The 26,227-nt window shown below is 42.0% G+C and overlaps 1 protein-coding gene across 1 annotated transcript in view; it reads left to right on the top strand.

Annotated features, from left to right (window-relative positions):
- The window catches only part of LOC118939569 (sterile alpha motif domain-containing protein 10-like), a 195,557-nt gene that overhangs the window by 160,712 nt on the left and 8,618 nt on the right, over positions 1-26,227 (top strand). The window contains exons 3-4 of the mRNA XM_036947529.1: positions 4,657-4,825; positions 14,679-14,819. Of these exons, the coding sequence (XP_036803424.1) occupies positions 4,657-4,825; positions 14,679-14,819 (310 nt within the window). The remainder of the gene's footprint in view (positions 1-4,656; positions 4,826-14,678; positions 14,820-26,227) is intronic.

Genomic DNA, 26,227 nt, shown 5'->3' with positions numbered 1-26,227 from the left:
TGTCCTATGGACAGAGTCTCCCACCTCAGCTGTAGATCTCTGCAGTTCATCCAGAGTGATCATGGGCCTCTTGGCTGCATCTCTGATCAGTCTTCTCCTTGTATGAGCTGAAAGTTTAGAGGGACGGCCAGGTCTTGGTAGATTTGCAGTGGTCTGATACTCCTTCCATTTCAATATTATCGCTTGCACAGTGCTCATTGGGATGTTTAAAGCTTGGGAAATCTTTTTGTATCCAAATCCGGCTTTAAACTTCTTCACAACAGTATCTCGGACCTGCCTGGTGTGTTCCTTGTTCTTCATGATGCTCTCTGCGCTTTTAACGGACCTCTGAGACTATCACAGTGCAGGTGCATTTATACGGAGACTTGATTACACACAGGTGGATTGTATTTATCATCATTAGTCATTTAGGTCAACATTGGATCATTCAGAGATCCTCACTGAACTTCTGGAGAGAGTTTGCTGCACTGAAAGTAAAGGGGCTGAATAATTTTGCACGTCCAATTTTTCAGTTTTTGATTTGTTAAAAAAGTTTGAAATATCCAATAAATGTCGTTCCACTTCATGATTGTGTCCCACTTGTTGTTGATTCTTCACAAAAAAATGCAGTTTTATATCTTTATGTTTGAATCCTGAAATGTGGCAAAAGGTCGCAAAGTTCAAGGGGGCCGAATACTTTCGCAAGGCACTGTAGGTCCACAAATGTGATGATGCATGGAATGCTTTATTATAAAGTGAAAATGAGCTTCCCCAAACTTGAAACTCGCGCCGCCGATGTATGCCAGGTTGTAAAGCGGATTAATGTGCTTCATTTGAAGAATTTAGCAATAAAGATAGCAGCACGAGAAAGCTGGGATCCTCTTTTAAATAGTGACCAGTCAAAACTGTGTTTCACATGTGATTGTGCAATGACTGGGCTTATAACTTGCTTATAACTTGTGGTCCAAATGTGAGATTTTTGGTTCCAACCGCTGTGTCTTCGTGAGACGCAGAGTAGGTGAACGGATGATCTCTGCATGTGTGGTTCCCACCGTGAAGCATGGAGGAGGAGGTGTGATGGTGTGGGGATGCTTTGCTGGCGACACTGTCTGTGATTTATTTAGAATTCAAGGCACACTTAACTAGCATGGCTACCACAGCATTCTGCAGCGATACACCATCCCATCTGATTTTACTTAGTGAGAGTATGATTTGTTTTTCAACAGGAAAATGACCCAACACACCTCAGGCTGTGTAAGAGCTATTTGACCAAGAAGAAGAGTGATAGAGTGCTGCAACAGATGACCTGGCCCGCAGAGTGAAGGAAAAGCATCAAGTACTCAGCATATGTGGGAACTCCTTCAAGACTATTGGAAAAGCATTCCAGGTGAAGAGGCGACTCCGGGATGCTGGCCTTCTAGTCAGAGTTGCAAAGAAAAAGCTATATCTCAGACTGGCCAATAGAAAGAAAATATTAAGATGGGCAAAAGAACACAGACACTGGGCAGAGGAACTCTGCCTAGAAGGCCAGCATCCCGGAGTCGCCTCTTCACTGTTTACGTTGAGACTGGTGTTTTGCGGGTATTATTTAATGAAGCTGCCAGTTGAGGACTTTGGAGGCATCTGTTTCTCAAGCTAGACACTCTAATGTACTTGTCCTCTTGCTCAGTCGTGCACAGGGGCCTCCCACTCCTCTTTCTATTCTGGTTAGAGACAGTTTGCGCTGTTTTGTGAAGGGAGTAGTGCACAGCGTTGTACGAGATATTCAGTTTCTTGGCAATTTCTCGCATGGAATAGCCTTAATTTCTCCGAACAATAATAGACTCACGAGTTATAGAAGAAAGTTCTTTGTTTCTGGCTATTTTGAGCCTGTAATCGAACCCACAAATGCTGATGTTCCAGATACTCAACTAGTCTAAAGAACGCCAGTTTTATTGCTTCTTTAATGAGAACAACAGTTTTTGACTGTGCTAACATGATTAGAAAAGGGTTTTCTAATGTTCAATTAGCCTTTTAAAATTATAAACTTGGATTAGCTAACACAACGTGCCATTCGAACACAGGAGTGATGGTTGCTGATAATGGGCCTCTGTACGCCTATGTAGATATTCCATAAAAGATAAACCGTTTCCAGCTACAATAGTCATTTGCAATATTAACAATGTCTACACTGTATTTCTGATCAATTTGATGTTATTTTAATGGACAAAAAATGTGCTTTTCTTTCAAAACAAGGACATTTCTATTGGACCTCAAACTTTTGAACGGTTGTGTATGTATGTGAAATTAGTTTTGATATAGGATGGACCATTATTATTTAGGGGGAAAAAATACCTGTCATCTATGCACTTAAATAGTGAATGAAGGACGCTATCACACAGTTCATTTTCATGCCAGCCAGGTAGGCTATACTCCTGTTGTAAAGCGAAGCAATGTGCTTAATATTGGGAAAGTTGATAAATAAATATAGTAGGCCTAGCCTATAGAAAGCTGATGTGATCCTCCTCTTTTTAATAGAGGCCATCAAACTCTGTTTTCTTACACAATTGCATAGCATATATAAATGTTGCGCAACATGAGCTCATTAGAGGGACAATAGTTTGATGAGTACCAGGCCATTAGCGACTGGCAGTTAGCAAGTTTGGTACGCTACTAATGACCATCAGCAGGATCAGAGCATAGTTTTGGGGAAGCCTAGTTACCATGACAAAATGGTCACGTGGAATTTGACTATGGTCATGACTCATGACCGCCGGTATGGTTGTGACAGGTCGGGACTCTTGACCGCTGGTGTGGCGGTAATACGGTCACCGTAACAGCCCCACTGTCACCTTAGCTTGCTACATAACTTCTGAGTGATAGGCAGCAGGAGCACCACCACCAATCAACCTACACCACTGTGCACACACCCCTCGTTGCTATGGCAATTAGTGTAGCCATGTCAGCAAATTACTGCTGTCTGAACACACAAGTCCAATTTGGTCACTTGTAACTGGCTGTTTGGACAGTCAGTTTTCCAAAACAGATTTTAAAAACAAAACTGATTTGAGAATGAAGGCCTGCTGCTTGAACAAGACTTTTGAGAAGTCCTGATAGAGTCTCAGCTAGTGATTAATAGGGGTTGTTTGTCTATGCATGCTTGTGTGTGCGTGTGTGTGTGTGTGTGTGTGTTTGGACTTCTGGTCCCCACAAGGATAGTTCTTAAAAGAATAGTAAAACAAGATCATATGTATTTCTGTGACGTGTTGAGGTTGGACCCAGGTGCAGAGAAGAGACCAGATGAGGAATCAGTGGTTAAGGATAAACATAAGCCTTTACTAAGAAACGGTAGCCGCAGGATCACAGTACACTTGAAAAAGCAACAAACACTAAGTCTCAAAAACTCACTCAGAAAACGACCACACACAGTAAGCGATTCAAGCTTCTGCAAAGAGAACCAGAAAACACACCTCTTTTAAAGGGGAAATCATAATGAGTAATAGAACACACCTGAGGGTCATAATTGTCTCTAGGATAGTCTCTAGGATGGTCTCTAGGATAGTCTCTAGGATGACCTTCTGGTGACGGGTGGAACCATGACAATTTTAGGTTCAGGGGTTAGAATTAGGGTTAGGGGTAAAGTGGTTCGGTTTAGGGTTAGATACATTGTCATCACCACAACTAATGTTCACACATGATTACTCAGTCACCACAACTAATGTTCACACATGATCACTCAGTCACCACAGCTAATGTTCACACATGATCACTCAGTCACCACAACTAATGTTCACACATGATCACCCAGTCACCACAACTAATGTTCACACATGATCACTCAGTCACCACAGCTAATGTTCACACATGATCACCCAGTCACCACAACTAATGTTCACACATGATCACTCAGTCACCACAACTAATGTTCACACATGATCACTCAGTCACCACAACTAATGTTCACACATGATCACTCAGTCACCACAGCTAATGTTCACACATGATCACTCAGTCACCACAGCTAATGTTCACACATCCGATCACTCAGTCACCACAGCTAATGTTCACACATCCGATCACTCAGTCACCACAACTAATGTTCACACATCCGATCACTCAGTCACCACAACTAATGTTCACACATGATCACTCAGTCACCACAACTAATGTTCACACATGATCACTCAGTCACCACAACTAATGTTCACACATGATCACTCAGTCACCACAACTAATGTTCACACATGATCACTCAGTCACCACAACTAATGTTCACACATGATCACTCAGTCACCACAACTAATGTTCACACATGATCACTCAGTCACCACAACTAATGTTCACACATGATCACTCAGTCACCACAACTAATGTTCACACATGATCACTCAGTCACCACAACTAATGTTCACACATGATCACTCAGTCACCACAACTAATGTTCACACATGATCACTCAGTCACCACAACTAATGTTCACACATGATCACTCAGTCACCACAACTAATGTTCACACATCCGATCACTCAGTCACCACACAAAGAGTGCACTGACACAACAAAATAAAAAATCATGGCTTCTGTCTCCTTGATGCTTGTTTCCATGTTCACACACACACACACACACACACACACACACACACACACACACACACACACACAGACACACACACCGTAAGCCAAACTCTGTGTGTTTCAGCTGCGTCCAGGCGAAGCCTTCACTGTGTACCACACCAGCCCTACTCTGTCCAGTCTGTCCAAACCAGTGGTTCTGTGGACCCAACAGGATGTCTGCAAGTGGCTGAAGAAACACTGTCCCCACAACTACCTGACCTACGTAGAAGCCTTCTCCCACCATGCTATCACAGGTAATGTGTAGAAACCTTCTCCAACCCCACTATCACAGGTAATGTGTAGAAACCTTCTCCAACCCCGCAGTCACAGGTAATGTGTAGAAACCTTCTCCAACCCCGCAGTCACAGGTAATGTGTAGAAACCTTCTCCAACCCCGCAGTCACAGGTAATGTGTAGAAACCTTCTCCAACCCCGCAGTCACAGGTAATGTGTAGAAACCTTCTCCAACCCCGCAGTCACAGGTAATGTGTAGAAACCTTCTCCAACCCCGCAGTCACAGGTAATGTGTAGAAACCTTCTCCAACCCCACTATCACAGGTAATGTGTAGAAACCTTCTCCAACCCCGCAGTCACAGGTAATGTGTAGAAACCTTCTCCAACCCTGCAGTCACAGGTAATGTGTAGAAACCTTCTCCAACCCTGCAGTCACAGGTAATGTGTAGAAACCTTCTCCAACCCCGCAGTCACAGGTAATGTGTAGAAACCTTCTCCAACCCTGCAGTCACAGGTAATGTGTAGAAACCTTCTCCCACCATGCTATCACAGGTAATGTGTAGAAACCTTCTCCAACCCCACTATCACAGGTAATGTGTAGAAACCTTCTCCAACCCCGCAGTCACAGGTAATGTGTAGAAACCTTCTCCAACCCCGCAGTCACAGGTAATGTGTAGAAACCTTCTCCAACCCCGCAGTCACAGGTAATGTGTAGAAACCTTCTCCAACCCTGCAGTCACAGGTAATGTGTAGAAACCTTCTCCAACCCCGCAGTCACAGGTAATGTGTAGAAACCTTCTCCAACCCCGCAGTCACAGGTAATGTGTAGAAACCTTCTCCAACCCCACTATCACAGGTAATGTGTAGAAACCTTCTCCAACCCCGCAGTCACAGGTAATGTGTAGAAACCTTCTCCAACCCTGCAGTCACAGGTAATGTGTAGAAACCTTCTCCAACCCTGCAGTCACAGGTAATGTGTAGAAACCTTCTCCAACCCCGCAGTCACAGGTAATGTGTAGAAACCTTCTCCAACCCCGCAGTCACAGGTAATGTGTAGAAACCTTCTCCAACCCTGCAGTCACAGGTAATGTGTAGAAACCTTCTCCCACCATGCTATCACAGGTAATGTGTAGAAACCTTCTCCAACCCCACTATCACAGGTAATGTGTAGAAACCTTCTCCAACCCCGCAGTCACAGGTAATGTGTAGAAACCTTCTCCAACCCCGCAGTCACAGGTAATGTGTAGAAACCTTCTCCAACCCCGCAGTCACAGATAATGTGTAGAAACCTTCTCCAACCCTGCAGTCACAGGTAATGTGTAGAAACCTTCTCCAACCCCGCAGTCACAGGTAATGTGTAGAAACCTTCTCCAACCCCGCAGTCACAGGTAATGTGTAGAAACCTTCTCCAACCCCGCAGTCACAGGTAATGTGTAGAAACCTTCTCCAACCCCGCAGTCACAGGTAATGTGTAGAAACCTTCTCCAACCCTGCAGTCACAGGTAATATGTAGAAACCTTGGTCTGCTCCACTCTCACAGAAGGTAGTGAAGCAACTCCTGGCTGTCCTACTGCTGGTGGCCCTTAAAGCGTGGTGGATCCCTGGAAAGAGAGAGAGAAAGAGAGAGCTACAGAGAGAGAGAACACAGCTCAGTCAGAACACTCACTAAGAAGATATACACTACCTTCAGAAACTATTCATACCCGCTTGACTTATTCCACATTTGGTATTATAGCCTGAATTCAAAATTGATTAAATATTTTTTTTCTCAACCATCTACACACAATACCCCATAATGACAAAATGAAAACATGTATTTGACGTTTTTGCAAATTTATTGAAAACAAACTCCAGAAATACAGTGGGGTAAAAAGTATTTAGTCAGCCACCAATTGTGCAAGTTCTCCCACTTAAAAAGATGAGAGAGGCCTGTAATTTTCATCATAGGTACACTTCAACTATGACAGACAAAATGAGATAAAAAAAATCCAGAAAATCACATTGTAGGATTTTTAAGGAATTTATTTGCAAATTATGGTGAAAAATAAGCATTTGGTCAATAACAAAAGTTTATGTCAATACTTTGTTATATACCCTTTGTTGGCAATGACAGAGGTCAAACGTTTTCTGTAAGTCTTCACAAGGTTTTCACTCACTGTTGCTGGTATTTTGGCCCATTCATCCATGCAGATCTCCTCTAGAGCAGTGATGTTTTGGGGCTGTTGCTGGGAAACACAGACTTTCAACTCCCTCCAAAGATTTTCTATGGGGTTGAGATCTGGAGACTGGCTAGGCCACTCCAGGACCTTGAAATGCTTCTTACGAAGCCACTCCTTCGTTGCCCGGGCGGTGTGTTTGGGATCATTGTCATGCTGAAAGACCCAGCCACATTTCATCTTCAATGCCCTTGCTGATGGAAGGAGGTTTTCACTCAAAATCTCACAATACATGGCCCCATTCATTCTTTCCTTTACACGGATCAGTCGTCCTGGTCCCTTTGCAGAAAAACAGCCCCAAAGCATGATGTTTCCACCCCCATGCTTCACAGTAGATATGGTGTTCTTTGGATGCAACTCAGCATTCTTTGTCCTCCAAACACGACGAGTTCAGTTTTTACCAAAAAGTTATATTTTGGTTTCATCTGACCATATGACATTCTCCCAATCTTCTTCTGGATCATCCAAATGCTCTCTAGAAAACTTCAGAGGGGCCTGGACTTACTGCTTACTGGACTTACTGCTTACTGGCTTACTGCTTACTGGCTTAAGCAGGGGGACACGTCTGGCACTGCAGGATTTGAGTCCCTGGCGGCGTAGTGTGTTACTGATGGTAGGCTTTGTTACTTTAGTCCCAGCTCTCTGCAGGTCATTCATTAGGTCCCCCCGTGTGGTTCTGGGATTTTTGCTCACCTTTGTGATCATTTTGACCCCACGGGGTGAGATCTTGCGTGGAGCCCCAGATCGAGGGAGATTATCAGTGGTCTTGTATGTCTTCCATTTCCTAATAATTGCTCCCACAGTTGATTTTTTCAAACCAAGCTGCTTACCTATTGCAGATTCAGTCTTCCCAGCCTGGTGCAGGTCTACAATTTTGTTTCTGGTGTCCTTTGACAGCTTTTTGGTCTTGGCCATAGTGGAGTTTGGAGTGTGACTGTTTGAGGTTGTGAACAGGTGTCTTTTATACTGATAACAAGTTCAAACAGGTGCCATTAATACAGGTAACGAGTGGAGGACAGAGGAGCCTCTTAAAGAAGAAGTTACAGGTCTGTGAAAGCCAGAAATCTTGCTTGTTTTTAGGTGACCAAATACTTATTTTCCACCATAATTTGCAAATAAATTCATTAAAAATCCTACAATGTGATTTTCTGGATTTTTTTCTTCTCATTTTGTCTGTCATAGTTGAAGTGTACCTATGATGAAAAGGCCTCTCTCATCTTTTTAAGTGGGAGAACTTGCACAATTGGTGGCTGACTAAATACTTTTTTGCCCCACTGTATCTAATTTACATAAATATTCACACCCCTGAGCCAATACTTTGTAGAAGCAGCTTTAGCAGTGATTACAGTTATGAGGTTTCTGGGTACGTCTCTAAGAGCTTTCCACACCTGGATTGTGCAACATTTGCCCATTATTCTTTTCAAAATTCTTCAAGCTCTGTCAAATTGTTTGTTGATCATTGCTAGACAACCATTTTCAGGTTTTGCCATAGATTTGCAAGTAGATGTAAGTCAAAACTGTAACTCGGCCACTCAGGAACATTTACTGTCTTCTTCGTAGGCAACTCCAGTGTAGAGTTGGCCTTGTAGGTTATTGTCCTGCTGAAAGGTGAATTCATCTCCCAGTGTCTGGTGGAAAGAAGACTGAACCAGATTTTCCTCAAGGATTTGCTTGTGCTTAGCTCCATTCGGGTTATTTTTTATCCTGCAAAACTCCCCAATCCTTAATGTTTACAAGCATACCCAAAACATGATGCAGTCAACACTATGCTTGAAAATTGAGGAGTGGTACTCACTAATGTGTTATATTGGATTTTCCCTAAACATAACAATTTGTATTCAGGACAAACAGTTAATTGCTTTGCCACATTTTTTGCAGTATTACTTTAGTGCCTTGTTGCAAACATTATGCATGTTTTGAAATATTGTATTCTGTACAAGCTTCCTTCTTTTCACTCTGTCAGTTAGGTTAGTATTGTGGTGTAACAACAATGTTGTTGATCCATCCTCAGTTTTCTCCTATCACAGCCATTCAACTCGGTAACTGTTTTAAAGTCACCATTGGCCTCATGGTGAAATCTCTGAGCGGTTTCCTTCCTCTCACCGAGTTAGCAAGGACGCCTGTCTCTTTGTAGTGATACCCTATCGAACGTGTATGTAATAACTTCTTTATGCTCAAAGAAATTTTCAATGTCTGCTTTTTTTTACCCATCTACCTAAAGGTGCCCTTCTTTGCGAGGTGTTGGAAAATCTCCCTGGTCTTTGTGGTTGATTCTGTGTTTGACATTCAGTGCTCGACTGGGGGACCTTACAGATAATTGTATGTGTGGGGTACAGAGATGAGGTAGCCATTAGAAAATCACGTTAAACACTGTTATTGCAGACAGAGTGAGTCCATGCAACTTAGTATGTGACTTGTTAAGCACATTTTTAATTTTTTACTTATTTAGGCTTGCCATAACAAAGGGGTCGAATACTTATTGACTCAAGACAGGTTTACATTTTTTATTCATTTGTAAACATTTCTAAAAACATAATTCCACCTTGACATTATGGGGTATTGTGTGTAGGCCACTGATGTCATCCATTTTAAACACAAAAACATTGCAAAAAGTCAAGGCATGTGAATACTTTCTGAAGGCACTATACAGACAGGCATTATAGTAGCCCCAGGAGCTGAAGCCTTCAGATCTCAAGTAAGTTTATTCATCACCCAAGCCTAGTTTTGCAAGCTTATTCTCTACACTCCGCTACTCTCCACCGCCCAGAGGACTGAAGCTCCTGTACCCAGAGAGTTGGGACCAATTCACACAGGTCTCTGAAAAGGCTTAGCCTGAGAAACCAAATCTCACACAAGTTGTATTTTTAGTTCCTTAGCTGGTTCCACAGCTTCGCTTTTTCAGCTGCGGGACTTAAGAAACGGTTTACACCTAAATCTCTCACAAGGAGATTTAAAGACCATTCATGCAGCGAAAGCTAAGAAAGGAATGCTGTGTTTTTGTGAAAGAAAAGGAAAGCTGTTGAAGCGGATGTAGTTGACGGTGTTCTGGAGTCTCACACACACACACACACACACACACACACACACACACACACACACACACACACACACACACACACATGCATTAGACACATTGCTAACAACAGACATCCACACACACATGCTTTAGACACATTGCTAACAACAGACATCCACACACTCATGCACACACACATGCGCGCACACACACACACACACACAGTACGTACTGTATATGAGCGCTCAGTTCTCTTAGCCTTGAGTCAGACAGTACAGAACAGGTCCCTTTCAGAGCCAGTCACAGAGAACAGATTGCTTTTCTAAACTGCATGGTCAGCCATCACTCACTAAGTCACTCTGCACCTAGATACACACACACACAGTGTTTGTCTGCCTCAAGTTACAGATAACCCAGCAACAGCAGATCATATCTCTTTGATTTATTCATCATATTTATACGTTATATTACAGACACTAGCACATGCATGAACACAGACATTCACACACACACACACACACACACACACACACACACACACACACACACACACACACACACACACACACACACACACACACACACACACATACATACACATACACACACACACACATTCACACGCAGACACACACACACACACACACACACACACACACACACACACACACACAAACAAACACGCACGCACACATACACACACACACTCGCACACTCACGCACACACACACACACACACACACACACACAAACACGCACGCACACACACACACACACACACACACACACACACACAGGTGCAGTCAGTTTGTCTCATTATGTGTATAAAATGTGGAAGCTACAGGCAGCACCTGTTAAATAGAGAATCAGCTAGCCATAGAATTACATATAGAGCCTGATTGTTATAAAGATGTGTTTGATGCTATTCATTAGGCTACTCCCATTACCTATTGCTAGAAAATCCCCATGTGATTCGAGTGAAGGCATTTTCCCTCAGTTTACAATTGCAGTGGTTAGTGGTGAGTGCTCTCGGAGCTCCACTCATGTACATCGGCGTTCTATACGAGTTGCACCCGTAAACATGTGCATGTATGTGGGTCTACATCCACAGTTGCTCGAGAAGCGCGCACCCCTTTTCCTGCAGTTTTCATTTTTTCATTGAATGTATTATTTTGGTTATTGAGATCTCTGCTTTTAAATGTACCGGTTGAGTTAGAAAGACCTGTGTGAATGTGAGGATGGTTATTAGTCTTTGGTAGATATTTTAGCCCAATACAACCTCTGTGTTGGGTAAATAGTTTTCAACCAGTTACTTGGTTATTTGCAACCATGAAACCATGAGGCAATGGTTCAGGCAATGGTTTAGCCAGGGCCGGCCCTACCAATAAACGACATAAGCAGACACTTTTTTAACACAGATTTTTATTAAAAAAATTGTAATTCAGTCAGGGTCTCAACTTACTGTTGAGAGTTATAATAGTAGAATACACAATTTTCAATTTCTAAATGTGGTTGTGCATCAGCAGTTTTTCTCTTGTTATGTGAGTCACTGACAGTTACTCAATTAGCCCATGCCAGCTATGTTTTTTAGATAGCTGGCTAAATGAACTTACCTAGCAAGCTAAACCTTGTAGTAATCATGACTGAATTACCTACCAGGCACTAAGGGCATGTATCAATAAGGTGGATCATTGCTTTCACCTGGATTCACCTGGTCAGTCTGCCATGAAAAGTGTAGGTATCTTTAATGTTTTGTACACTCTGTGTAAATAACCACTGCTACCTGCACTATCCTTCTTTCGTAATAAGGATTAGTGTCCCGCTATTCAAATCAATTCTAATACTTATTTTAGCGGTTAAGCATTTAGGTATATAAGTGTCTTCTATCGGCTGAAAGCTTCAATTATTGTTAATCTAACTGCACTGTCCGATTTACAGTAGCTATTACAGCGAAAACCTGCAATGGGATTGTTTGAGGACAGCGCCCCACATCAAAATATTTTTCCACTGGCACAAGTTTCATACATTCACATTTAAAGAGTAAATATTCACTTACTTTTTGAAAATCTTCCTCTGATTTGTCATCCAAAGCGTCCCAGCAATAACATGTAGTGTCATTTTTTATATCCCAAAAAGTCAGTTTAGTTGGCGCCACCGATTTGAGTTTACCACTCGTTCAACTTGCAGAGAAAGGAATCCGAAAATCTACCCCTAAACTTTGTTTCAACAAGTCAAAATGCATTTCTATTTACTCCTCAGATACCCTAAAATGTAATCAAACTATAATATTATTTATGGAAAGAAGTATGTTCAATTGGAAACCGATTTTAGCAGGTGCGTCCTGTCTTCATGGCGTGCGCAAACATGAATTTCCAAGATTGTGTCCCTGTACTAAAACGGATATTTCTTATTTGTTTTTGAAGTTACAAGCCTGAAACCTTGCCAATAGACTGCTGACGCCCTGTGGAAGCCATAGGAATTGCATACAGGGAGCTAATTTTTAACATTACCTTTTACTTGCCTTTCTAAGAGGATGGGCTCTCTCAACAACAAAACAAATTTTGTTTTTTCTTTCAATTTTCTCCTACCATATCTATTGTGTTATATTCTCCTACATTATTTTAACATTTCAACAAACTTCAAAGTGTTTTCTTTCCAATGGTACCAATTATATGCATATCCTGGCTTCAGGGCCTGAGCAACAGGCAGTTTACTTTAGGCACTTCATTCAGACAGGAAGTTGAGAAAAAAAGAGGCCTAGCTCTAAGAAGTTTTAAGCTACACCCTGGACCAGAGATGTGTTTGTTCTCAAGAATCCAATGCCATACAGCCATATGGTTCTCAGTTTAACAATTGACCACAGCGGACTCTGTCTAACCATGTCTAACAACTACAAGCAATACGGTTTTTGAAACCTCAGAAACTCTACTTTAATTTCACTCCAAAATACATTTTCAAATACAAAAGATTCACTTACTGTGTGCTGTTTTAACATGAAGTGTCGTTATTGTGGCGGCCATGACAGAAATGCCTCCCTTTTGCCCTCAGAACTTGTTTATCACCAATTAACCGTGTCGGTGGATTGAACAAAACGGTTTCCACAGAAACAGTAGAAGGATCTATTTTATTTTCCCTTCTCCATTCTCTCTTTATTCTCTTCTTCTCTTTGTGGCTGCTAGCTGCTATCGCTATCTGCAGGCCATTATTAGGCTCTGTATTAAGTCTGTCGGAGGGGAATTGGATTGGAGCTTTCTTCATCTGCTTTGTCTTATTTGTACACAAAGGAACCAAGGGCAGCTTTTCTAGGACACCATGTTTCTGGGGGCAGGAAAGAGAGACGCACTGGCTGAGTTGGGAGGAAGGGAGAGGGCTGGACAGAGAGGGTGTGCGTGTATGTGCTGGGTTTTTGAGGTGTGCCCACGTCCAGAGGCGGAAATGAGAATGGATGGATTGATTAGGAGAGCTAACAGTATGAGTAATGTGTCTAATTAACATGTAGACCTAGGCTGCTACAGCTTTGATGGATTCCTTCACTCTCCTCTCCATTGAAAGACAGGCCCATCCCGTATGTGTGTGTGTGTAATAAAGTTGACATGCATGTGTTGTCTCTGAGTTTGTGTGTGTGTGCGCATGATGCTTACTGTGGATAATGGTATGTTAAAAGTGTGTTTCCTGGTAGTTTAACGCCTTGGTGTTCAAGTTCAAACATCCTCAGTAAATTGTCTGGCTGTATAAACCTCACTTGCCATCCTGCTCGCTGTCATGACGACTCGTAGGTAAAGCAGAGAATACACACTTAACGCTTAGATGTAAATCAACAGTGTACACACACACACAGGCACTGTCACGATTGTTGTATAAATAAGTGGACCAAGGCGCAGCGTGTGTAAAGTTCCACATTTTATTAATAGTGAAATCTCCAAAAACAACAAAGATATAACGAACGTGCAATACATAGTGCACATAGGCACTAACACGAAACAATATCCCACATCGCAGGTGGGAAAAAGGACACACTATGATCCCCAATTAGAGGCAACGATCATCAGCTGCCTCCAATTGGGAACCATACACACACACCAACATAGAAACACAATAACTAGAAAAGAAACCCTAGTCACGCCCTAACCTATTACACCATAGAGAACCCCGAGGGCTCTCTGTGGTCAGGGCGTGACAGGCACACAGACACAGACGCACAGACACATACACCAGACAGGTTGCTCAAGATCCACTGAGAAATTCGACGTCGGTCCAGGTTAACAGGACGTCGGCAGATGAAAACTAGCCACTAGAGGCAACGGGGAGCGTAGTAACATCAAGTAGGCCTGGGTTTTGCTAGGGTGTTGTGGACAGGGCTGGCGGATGGGTGTAATATATTCAATCTAAGTGCTTTTTAAAAAATGTTTACTTTATTCCAAACCTTATCCCAAAACGTAATCTTACCTTAACCATTCAGTAAAAAACAAAGCCTGTTCTAACATAGTATTTGCCTCTCTCCTTTTCACTCTCTCTCTCTCTCTCTCTCTCTCTCTCTCTCTCTCTCTCTCTCTCTCTCTCTCTCTCTCTCTCTCTCTCTCTCTCTCTCTCCCTCCCTCCCTCTCCCTCTCCCTCTCCCTCTCCCTCTCCCTCTCCTCCCAGGTCGCGCATTGCTGAGGTTGAACGGGGAGAAGTTGGAGAGGATGGGCATTGTCCAAGAAACATTGAGACAGGAGGTTCTACAGCAGGTCCTTCAGCTACAAGTCAGAGAGGAGGTCCGCAACCTGCAGTTGCTCAGCAGAGGTGAGCACTGTGTGTGTGTGTGTGTGTGTGTGTGTGTGTGTGTGTGTGTGTGTGTGTGTGTGTATGCGTGTGCGTCTGTGCACACGTGTGTTTAAGGACATGTAAAGTGTTCCATAAACACACATGTCCAGACATCAATAGCCTGCTGAGGTCACTGTGTGCTGACCTGGATTCAGCTGTTAATGAGGATAGAACACAGCAGTATAAAATACGATATAGTCAAAGGTAAAACTGTATTATTAATATCATGATTTTGGCATCCTATTTATAGGGCTAATGGTTACTACTTCTAAACTTCCAAAGATCCAATCAACCATGAATGAATGAAACCTAGCTTCTCGTTGAAATGAGGGTGTCCTTTGTTTGGCAATTCAGATGTCCATGTAACCTACTTAAACCCAACCTAAGTCTGAATCTACTTTCACATACAATTAGAGGGGTTACTTTGTCAGGGTGGAATTGTACATTATTATGAACCAGTAGGTGGGTGATTAACGTCACTTAATCACACTTAATGACACTTTCTACTATTATGAGAAAAACTTGGATTATATTAATATTGATATGAAATATACAGTATGTTTATGTATAGAAATAAATGATTGATCTGTTATGAATTATTATTCACCAGTAAGGATTCCTAAACTTTTTTTGCGGCCTTCTTCGTCAACATTGTGGCCTCATTAACCTGGGCACAGTGGCCTCGAGCGGAGAAATATAATTAGAACGATTATATATATACACCACTGTTCAAAAGTTTTTAAAGAAAAGCACAAAAATTTAAATAAAATAACATAAAATTGATCAGAAATACATTGTTGTAAATTACTATTGTAGCTGGAAACGTCTGATTTTAATGGAATATCTACTAAGGCGTACAGAGGCCCATTATCAGCAACCATCACTCCTGTATTCCAATGACACGTTGTGTTAGCTAATCCAAGTTTAGCATTTTAAAAGGCTAATTGATCATTAGAAGACCCGCAAAACACCAGTCTCAACGTCAACAGTGAAGAGGCGACTCCGGTATGCTGGCCTTCTAAACAGAGTTCCTCTGTCCAGTGTCTCTGTTCTTTTTCCCAACTTAATATTTTATTTTTATTGACCAGTCTGAGATATGGCTTTTTCTTTGCAACTCTGCCTAGAAGGCCAGCATCCCGGAGTCGCCTCTCCACTGTTGACGTTGAAACTGGTGTTTTGCGGGTAATATTTTGTGGGAACTGAGGCTCCATGGATTGATGAGGAATTGAAAAACTGTATGGTTGAAAGAGATGGGGAAAAAGGAGTGGCTAATAAGTCTGACTGCACATCTGATTTACTGCAAATTGAGAAATTATGTGATTAACCTCAACAAAAATAAGAAGAAACTGTATTATGAAGCCAAGATCAATGATATAAAGAATTATGGGGGAAAAAATGGAATACTTTAAATGAAATTATGGGCAGAAAGACAAATTGAACTCCATCTTACATTGAATCAAATGGCTTATTCATCACAAAACCATTTAATTTAATGCTAATTATTGTAATTATTATTTCATTGGCAAAGGGGGCAAACGTAGCCAGGAAATGTCAACAATGAACATTGAGCCATTGTATTCATGCATAAAAAAAACTAATAATGAAAGAAAAGCATTGCAAGTTTGAATTTGGTAAAGTTCGTGTGGGAGAGGTGGAAAAAATTATTGTTATCGATCAATAATGACAAACCTCCTGGCATTGATAACTTAGATGGAAAGCTACTGAGGATGGTAGCTGACTCTACAGCCACTCCTATCTATCATATTTTTAGTCTGAGCCTAGAGGAAAGTCTTTGTCCTCAGGCGGGAAGCCAAAGTAATTCCGCTAACTAAAGAGTGGTTCTAACAGCTGACCTATAAGCTTGCTGCCAGCTCTTAGCAAACTGTTGGAAAAAATTGTGTTTCACCAAATACAATGCTATTTCCCTGAAAAACAAATCAACAACAGACTTTCAGCATGCTTATAGAGAAGGGCACTCAACATGTATAGATGCAGTGACACAAATTACTGATGATGGTTGGTTGATATTGATAATAAGAAGATTGTGGGAGCTATACTGTTAGATTTTAGTGCAGCCTTTGATATTATTGACCATAACCTGTTGTTGAAAAAAATGTTGTGTTATCGCTTTTCAACCTTTGCCATATCGTGGATTCAGAGCTATCTATCTAATAGAAGTTTTCTTTAATGGAAGCTTCTCTAATATCAAACATGTCAAGTGTGGTGTACCGCAGGGCAGCTCTCTAGGCCCTCTACTATTTTCTAGTTTTACCAATGACCTGCCATTGGCATTAAACAAAGCAGGTGTGTCCATGTATGCTGATGATTCAATCATATATGCATCAGCAACCACAGCTAATGAAGTCACTGAAACCCTTAACAAAGAGTTGCAATCTGTTTTGGAATGGGTGGCCGGTAATAAACTGGTCCTGAACATCTCTAAAACTAAGAGCATTGTATTTGGTACAAATCTTTCCTTAGCCTGTTATGGCTGCAATCCCGATATCGGGATTGATATGACAACTACCTGTGAAAATAGAGGGCGCCAAATTCAAACCACAGAAATCTCATAATTACAATTCCTAAAACATACATGTGTCTTATATAATTTTAAAGCTATTCTCGTTGTTAATCCCACCAAAGTGTCCAATTTCAAATAGGCTTTTCAGCGAAAGCACTACAAACGATTATGTTAGGTCTCCACCAAACCACAATAAGCACAGCCATTTTCCAGCAAAATATAGCATTCACAAAAAGCATAAATAAAGATAAAATGAATCACTAACCTTGAATTATATTCATCAGATGACACTCATAGGACTTCATGTTACACAATACATGCATGTTTTGTTTGATAAAGTTCATATTTATATAAAAAAATCTGAGTTTACATTGGCTATTTAGATCCACTAGTTCCAAAAACATCAAGTGATTTTGCATAGCCACATCGTTTCAACAGAAATACTCACCATAAATGTAGATGATAATACAAGTTATACACATGGAATTATAGATATACCTCTCCTTAGTGCAACTGCTGTGTCAGATTTTTTTTTAAGTTTATGGAAAAAGCAACCCATGCAATAATCTGAGACGGCACTCAAAACAGTAGCCAAATTAGCCTCCATGTTGGAGTCAACAGAAACCAGAAAATACATGATACATGTTTCCTTACCTTTGATGAACTTCAGCAGAATGCAGTCCTAGAAATCCCAGGTCCACAATAAATGCTTGATTTGTTCGAAAATGTCCATTATTAAAGTCCAATTAGCTACTTTGGTTAGCGCGTTTGGTAAACAATTCCAGTCACAAAGCGCATCCACTATAACGTGACGAAATGTCCAAAGGTTCCGTAACAGTCAGTAGAAACATGTCAAACGATGTACTGAATCAATCTTTAGAGTGTTGTTTACATATATCTTGAATAACGTTCCAACCGGAGAATTAGAATGACTTCAGATGACCGGAGGAACGCAAGTCCTTCCCCTGTGAACGCGCCTGGTGAAAGCATGGTCCACTCATGGCTGTGGTGACTATTTCCTGTGTCAATCGACCCCCCTTCACATTAGAGTCATCAGACAAAGTTCTATTGACTGCTATCTAGTGGAAAGCGTAGGAAGTGAAAACTCATCCATATGTAATTTCAATGAGACCTTGGTTGAAAATCTGCCACCTCCAGAATAAAAAAAAACAGGAAGTGGAATTTCTCAGGTTTTTGCCTACTATATGAGTTCTGTTATACTCACAGACATAATTCAAACAGTTTTAGAAACTTCAGAGTGTTTTCTATCCAATACTAATAATAATATGCAAATATTAGAAACTATGACTGAGGAGCAGGCCGTTTGATATGGGCACCTTTCATCCAAGCTACTCAATACTGAACCTGCAGCCATAAGAAGTTAATTTCTAGACCTTAGCTGAATCTGGTAATGAATGGTGTTGCTGATGAACAAGTTGAGGAGACTAAATTACTTGGTGTAAACTGTCATGGTCAAAAGATATAGATTCAATGGTTGTAAAGATTGGGAGAGGTCTTGCCGCAATAATGAGATGCTCTGCTTTTTTGACACAACACTCCAAAAAGCAAGTCCTGCAGGCTCTAGTTTTGTCTAATGTTGATTATTGTCCAGGCGTGTGGTCCAATGCTGCAAGGAAAGACCTAGTTAAGCTGCAGCTGGCCCAGAACAGAGTGGCACGTTTTGCTCTTAATTGTAATCAGAGGGCTGATATAAATACTAAGCATGTCAGTCTCTCTTGCCTAATATTTGAGTAGAGACTGACTGCATCACTTCTTATTTTTATAAGAAACATTATTTGTTGAAAATCCCAAATTGTTTGCATAGTCAACTTACACACAGCTCTGACACACACACTTACCCCAACAGATATGCCACCAGTGGTCTTTTCACAGTCCCCAAATCCATAACAAATTCAAGAAAGCCTTACAGTATTATATAGAGCCCTATTTGCATGGAACTTCCTTCCATCTCATATTGCTAAAATAAATAGTAAACCTGGTTTAGAAAACAGAGAAAGGAACACCTCGCAGCACAATGCCTCTCCCCTATTTGACCTAGATAGTTTGTGTGTATGCATTGATATGTAGGCCACGTGTGCCTTTTTTAGGTAGTTCTGTCTTTGTGGTGATTGGTGTTCTGTATTATGTCATTCTGTATTATGTTTTATGTTTTTTTGTGGACCCCAGAGAGAGAGGGAGAGAGAGAGAGGGACAGATAGAGAGAGGGAGAGAGAGAGAGAGAGAGAGAGAGACAGACATAGAGAGAGACAGATAGAGGGAGAGAGGGACAGAGAGAGAGAGAGAGAGAGAGAGAGAGAGAGAGAGAGGGAGAGAGGGACAGATAGAGAGAGAGGGACAGATGGAGAGAGAGAGAGAGAGGGACAGAGAGAGAGAGAGGGAGATAATTAAAATGCTGTGTCAGGCATTTCTGTTAATAGAGTACCAAATTTAATTTCCCAGTTCAACAAGCCTTGACTGTGTCCTATCAGAGACAGCTAATTGAGTGTCCCTATAAAACACCTGAGAACCAGCATCCTGTTGTTGGGTGCGGGGGGGTGTAGAAAGGAGAGGAAGTGAGGTGAAGACTGGGTTGAGGTGAGGGAGGTGAGAGAGGGGTGGGGTTAGTGAGTGTTGGGGGTGGAGGTAGTGAGTGTTGGGATGAGGAAAGGAGGAAGTGAAAAAAGGGGGGCTGTTAAGACTACCACTACTCTCACTGACGGAGAGTCCTAGAGAATGCATTTGGCATCATGGCTGCAAGGATGACTGTTCTTGGTCGGCCCATTTACATTTACATTTGAGTCATTTAGCAGATGTTTTTATACTATGTTAGAGTGACTTACAGTACAGTATCTTTAATTTGAATATAGCTAGGTGGGATAACCATATATCACAATCATAGTTGTGGCAGAGTACAACAATCTCCAAGAGCCAGGGAGACTCTCTTGTGCCAGGGCGACACGGCTTGCAAGTGAAACAAGAAACACAGCGCCGATATAAATGGCAGCCGTGCTTCTATCCCCTAGGCATTAACCTCTTGCTCAACGTCAACAAAACAAAGGAGCTGATTGTGGACTTCAGAAAACAGCAGAGGGAGCACCCCCCTATCCATATCGACGGGACCACAGTAGAAAAGGTGGAAAGCTTCAAGTTCCTCGCCGTACACATCACTGACAAACTGAAATGTTTCACCCACACAGACAGTGTGGTGAAGAAGGCGCAACAGCACCTCTTCAACCTCAGGAGACTGAAGAAATTTGGCTTGGCACCTAAAACCCACACACATTTTTACAGATGCACAATCGAGAGCATCCTGTTGGGCTGTATCACCGCCTGGTATGGCAACTGCACTGCCCGCAACCGCAGGGCTTTCCAGAGGGTGGTGCGGTCTGCCCAACGCATCATCAGGGGCAAAGTACTTTCCCTCCAGGACACCTACAGCACCCGATGTCACAGGAAGGCCATAAATATCTTCAAAGACAACAACCACCCGAGCCACTGCCTGTTCACCCCACTATCATCCAGAAGGTGCATCAAAGCTGGGACCGAGAGACTGAAAAACAGCTTCTATCTCAAGGCCATCAGACTGTTAAATAGCCATCACTAGCACATTAGAGGTTGCTTCCCTATATACAGTGGGGCAAAAAAGTATTTAGTCAGCCACCAATTGTGCAAGTTCTCCCACTTAAAAAGATGAGAGAGGCCTGTAATTTTCATCATAGGTACACTTCAACTTTAACAGACAAAATGAGGAAGAAAAATAAAAAAAATCACATTTGTAGGATTTTTAATTAATTAATTTGCAAATTACGGTGGAAAATAAGTATTTGGTCAATAACAAAAGTTTATCTCAATACTTTGTTATATACCCTTTGTTGGCAATGACAGAGGTCAAAGTTTTCTGTAAGTCTTCACGAGGTTTTCACACACTGTTGCTGGTATTTTGGCCCATTCCTCCATGCAGATCTCCTCTAGAGCAGTGATGTTTTGGGGCTGTTGCTGGGCAACACGGACTTTCAACTCCCTCCAAAGATTTTCTATGGGGTTGAGATCTGGAGACTGGCTAGGCCACTCCAGGACCTTGAAATGCTTCTTACGAAGCCACTCCTTCGTTGCTCGGGCGGTGTGTTTGGGATCATTGTCATGCTGAAAGACCCAGCCACGTTTCATCTTCAATGCCCTTGCTGATGGAAGGAGGTTTTCACTCAAAATCTCACTATACATGGCCCCATTCATTCTTTCCTTTACACGGATCAGTCGTCCTGGTCCCTTTTTGCAGAAAAACAGCCCCAAAGCATTATGTTTTCACCCCCATGCTTCACAGTAGGTATGGTGTTCTTTGGATGCAACTCAGCATTCTTTGTCCTCCAAAGTTATATTTTGGTTTCATCTGACCATATGACATTCTCCCAATCTTCTTCTGGATCATCCAAATGCTCTCTAGCAAACTTCAGACGGGCCTTGACATGTACTGGCTTAAGCAGGGAGACACGTCTGGCACTGCAGGATTTGAGTCCCTGGCGGCGTAGTGTGTTACTGATGGTAGGCTTTGTTACTTTGGTCCCAGCTCTCTGCAGGTCATTTGGTTCTGGAATTTTTGCTCACCTTTGTGATCATTTTGACCCCACGGGGTGAGATCTTGCGTGGAGCCCCAGATCGAGGGAGATTATCAGTGGTCTTGTATGTCTTCCATTTCCTAATAATTGCTCCCACAGTTGATTTCTTCAAACCAAGCTGCTTACCTATTGCAGATTCAGTCTTCCCAGCCTGGTGCAGGTCTACAATTTTGTTTCTGGTGTCCTTTGACAGCTTTTTGGTCTTGGCCATAGTGGAGTTTGGAGTGTGACTGTTTGAGGTTGTGGACAGGTGTCTTTTATACTGATAACAAGTTCAAACAGGTGCTATTAATACAGGTAACGAGTGGAGGACAGAGGAGCCTCTTAAAGAAGAAGTTACAGGTCTGTGAGAGCCAGAAATCTTGCTTGTTTGTAGGTGACCAAATACTTATTTTCCACCATAATTTGCAAATAAATTCATAAAAAATCCTACAATGTGATTTTCTGGATATTTTTTTTTTGAAGTTCAGGGACTTCGTTCAAGAACACAAGGTTGACTAAGAAAAGAAAAGCAGAACCTTACAACATGTAAACAATACGTGTCAATTAAATATAATTAGTGTCAGACAATAAATGCAATTATTTGCACAATAGTACAAATGTGTCTGCGAAAAACAGGCATGTAAACAAGAAACGTGTCTATGGAATAAAATGAAAGTGTCTAATGTCTGACTCCTGAGATGTCTGTGGTCCCAGTCGTTCGGTCCCAGTCGTTCGGTCCCAGTCGTTCGGTCCCTATCCTCTTCTTGAAGTCATGCAGCTGGTGATCAAATTCCCCCCAGAGTTTTGCCAATAGTTCATCCATGAAATCTGCTACAGGTGCCAGGGCCCTGTAGAGGATGAAAAGAGGGGTGGAAATTAGAGGAGTGTCTGTGGAGAGCAGTGTGCATGGTGAGGAGAGGAGGAAAGAGGACAACAGAATATGGGAGAGGGTATCAGAGTAAAGGAGGAGAGTCTGAAATGATTTGCCTCTGGGACAAGCTGGTGGCTCGGTACATGACGTTCTCCAGATTTTGATTTGGAATGCCTTTGCAAGTGATGTGTCAAGGACTGAGTCTTTAGCGCTTTTCTCCCTTCTTCTCACAGCCCTGCTACTACTTGTGGCATTGGTGAGGAGCAGGCCAGTGGAGTAGGTCTTGGAGGTGGGCCCTGGATAGAACTTCCAGGGTCAGGCATGGAGATTGTTTCCCAAACTGCACTGCAGCTCAGTGCGGCAGATGGGCTGGGGGCTGACGACCAGTCAGTACTGGGGGCTGAGGTAGTGCTGGGGGCCGGTGAACAGGCAGAGCTGGGCAAAACCTAGTGCTGTCCCCATTCACTGGTGTTTGTACCTTCAAAAAAAAGTAGAGGGCAAACAACACCGCTCAAACATTTGCAACATTTTAACTAGCTGGACCTTTGACTTCGGTGTTACCAATGTGGGAAGCTTATGATTTACTATCTCTGACAAAATTATGTTTGATCAAAAAGATCTAAAGATCTTTAGCTTAGTTGATTTAGCTTGCTTCCTCTGCACAAGTATGCTGCTAGGCTAGCTAGCCAGCCAAGTATCTAGTGCTAGCTGACTAGCTATTGTTAGCAAACATGGCTACTGTTTTCGTCGACTACAGTAAAACATACTCTGGCGAAGACAGCATGTTGCTTTCCATCTTCCTAGGTGCCGAACAAGCCAGGGACATTTTTAGAGTAACCATTTCACCAGCATCTCCACTGGTTCTTTTCTTTACCCCACTTTTTCTAACAAGTGATTGGGTCGGACCCCACAATCTCCCTCCATGAATTGGCCTTTAAATGCTAGTCTTTATATAATAGATAGCTAGAATAGTAGAGGTGCAGGTACTTCCACATTGAGTGTCGGGCTGAATCGAGTAGAAGAAGAAGAAACCGGCGTCACCCCAACAGTTGAACAATCACAGACAAAGGGGCGTAGACTTTGGTTACCGAACTTCAGCTTGCCTCAAGACATTTATCGGGTGCAGGAAAAGCCGAAAAGAAATATGCCAAAACGAACAACAACATCAGGAAATGTAGTAATATATGTATTAACTGTTCTGTACTGTTTCGGATGGGTAGCATGCGGACGACGCCTTTACAGTGGAAGGTTTAACCAAGGAGTTCAGATTCACAGTCCTGTCACCTATCTCAGCCTGTGTTTTTTCAAGGTTGGTGATCCCCAGACAGGCAGACACACATGCATGTACATACACACACGTTTGTTTTATTCTCCTTGTGGGGACCAAACAATTTTCCTACTTTTACTATCCTTGTGAGGACGTCTGGTCCCCACAAGGATAGAAAAACCAAAAGAACACACACATCCTCAAGCTCACTCAATCCTGAGTGATTCTCTCTACAGATGTAAGATCTTAATTTGAGCCAGTTTGCTACACCAGGAAAATAACCCTGAAGCAACAGGAAATGTGAATTATTGTGGATTATAATGAATTATTGTGTATAATAATTAATGGACAATTTTGTAGGTATTGATACAATTTCCGTAAGGGGAAATCAAGTCTGAAATTTCAAAGTGGAAATGACAAACTTCAGAAGCCTTTTTAAACCTCAAATACACTACATGTTTTACATTTCCTCCATTGCAGGAAAGCTGTCTTGCAACAGGAAGATCAAATTAAGATCCTACTTCTGTAAATGCTGTCCTATAATTATTTTAAATGTAGGATAGCAGCCTGAAACTTAAAGTGGTGGCTTGTATCATACACCATCATTTCAGATTCATCTGACAGAAATGAACATGATATTAAGTATTGATCGCTCTGTAACCCAGAATTTTTTTTTTAAGTGCAACGATTTGACTGAAAGGAATGCATCTAGCTTGGGGGTTCGGGGCTGAACTTTTTTTTTAGACTACTGAGACATGGCTCTGCTGTGCATCTACAGTGCTTTCTTCTTTTTACATTTTGCCCTCCAGTGTTTCTTAACCATATGCCACACTTCTGCTTCTCTATCTCTTTGACTTTTATTTTTTTCTCTCCCTCTTTCAACGTCTTCCCTCCAGAACTTGCATGGGCAGTAGTTAGTAAACAAAACAACATTGCGGGTTTGATTGAATGTCCCTCCCTGCTCCCTACTCCAGCTTCCTACGGCATCAGCATGACCACGACAACACTACCCTGAGCACAGAACCCTATTACTTCTGTTGCGAATCATTAGAGAAAAAATGCTCCTTGCACAATTACAGAGCAAGATCATGACAAAACTGCTGGTCAAGAATATTGTGTGTGAGCGTGTGCGTGAGGGAGTGCTGCTTGTGTGTATGTGTTGCGTGTGCTCGTGCGTGGGTGTTTGCGCTTGTGTCAGTGTCTGTGTGTTCATGTGTGCGTGCGCGCGCATGTGTGTGTACGTGCTCTTTCACTTTCTCTCTGTCGACTGACTTAATCGCCAGGCGTTTGTTGCGGTCCACACCTCTATTGTCAGGCATCAGAGCAGCCTGTTCTTTGTTGCCTTCGCGCTGCCACGGCCTGAATATTATTCTCTGGATGCATGTATAACCCATTCCTCTCCTAAAAGAGGAATACAACTAAAATATGCATGAACAGCCAGGAGTTTTTAGGAATTTATACATTTTTTGCACATCTTTTAGCTCCCACTGTCTGTGTGTGCGCTCGTTTGCGTGACAGGAAACAGGAAATGGATTAGGCTGTCTGATCAAAAACGCTTTTTTGATGAATGGGTTAAATAATAGGCTATTTGTGTAGATAATCCTCTAAGAAAACAAATGGTCGAAACCTCATGTCGCCATCAGTTCTTACCCTTGTAGGATGGACAAAATTAGGCAGAGAAAAAAAGTGGTCAAAAATCTGGAAAATAGGATCACGTCAGCTAGGCTGGATGCTGTGCGAGAATTAAGGCTACCTGGCAGGTTTACCATTGAACTCGACATCTTTCTAATCAAATCCAGAGGACACAAAACAATGTAGAAGTACATAGAGGTAAAATAGATATCGATTTTGAGACATGACATATAGTATTTTCATATGTGACTATACACAATTCATATTAAAGGTGCTACACATAGGATTTTGGGGAATTATTGCATTGTAATTTCAGAATATTTCCATAATGTCTACCACTAATAGTGGACTGATAGTGTTTCACAGTATTACTTACCCACCAGTGTTGTGATTGGCTGTGATATTCGCCTATTGATTTCTTCCACTGGAGGGGCATCTGTTTTCAACCTGGGAAAGCTATTCTGACTGTGGCTGTGTTATCTAGTGGAAATCGCTAATTTC

The sequence above is a fragment of the Oncorhynchus mykiss genome, chromosome 16 (genome assembly GCF_013265735.2).
Source record: "Oncorhynchus mykiss isolate Arlee chromosome 16, USDA_OmykA_1.1, whole genome shotgun sequence".
Taxonomy (NCBI): Eukaryota; Metazoa; Chordata; class Actinopteri; order Salmoniformes; family Salmonidae; genus Oncorhynchus; species Oncorhynchus mykiss.
Note: the sequence above shows the minus strand (reverse complement) of the source record. Positions and strands in the feature narration are given on the sequence as shown.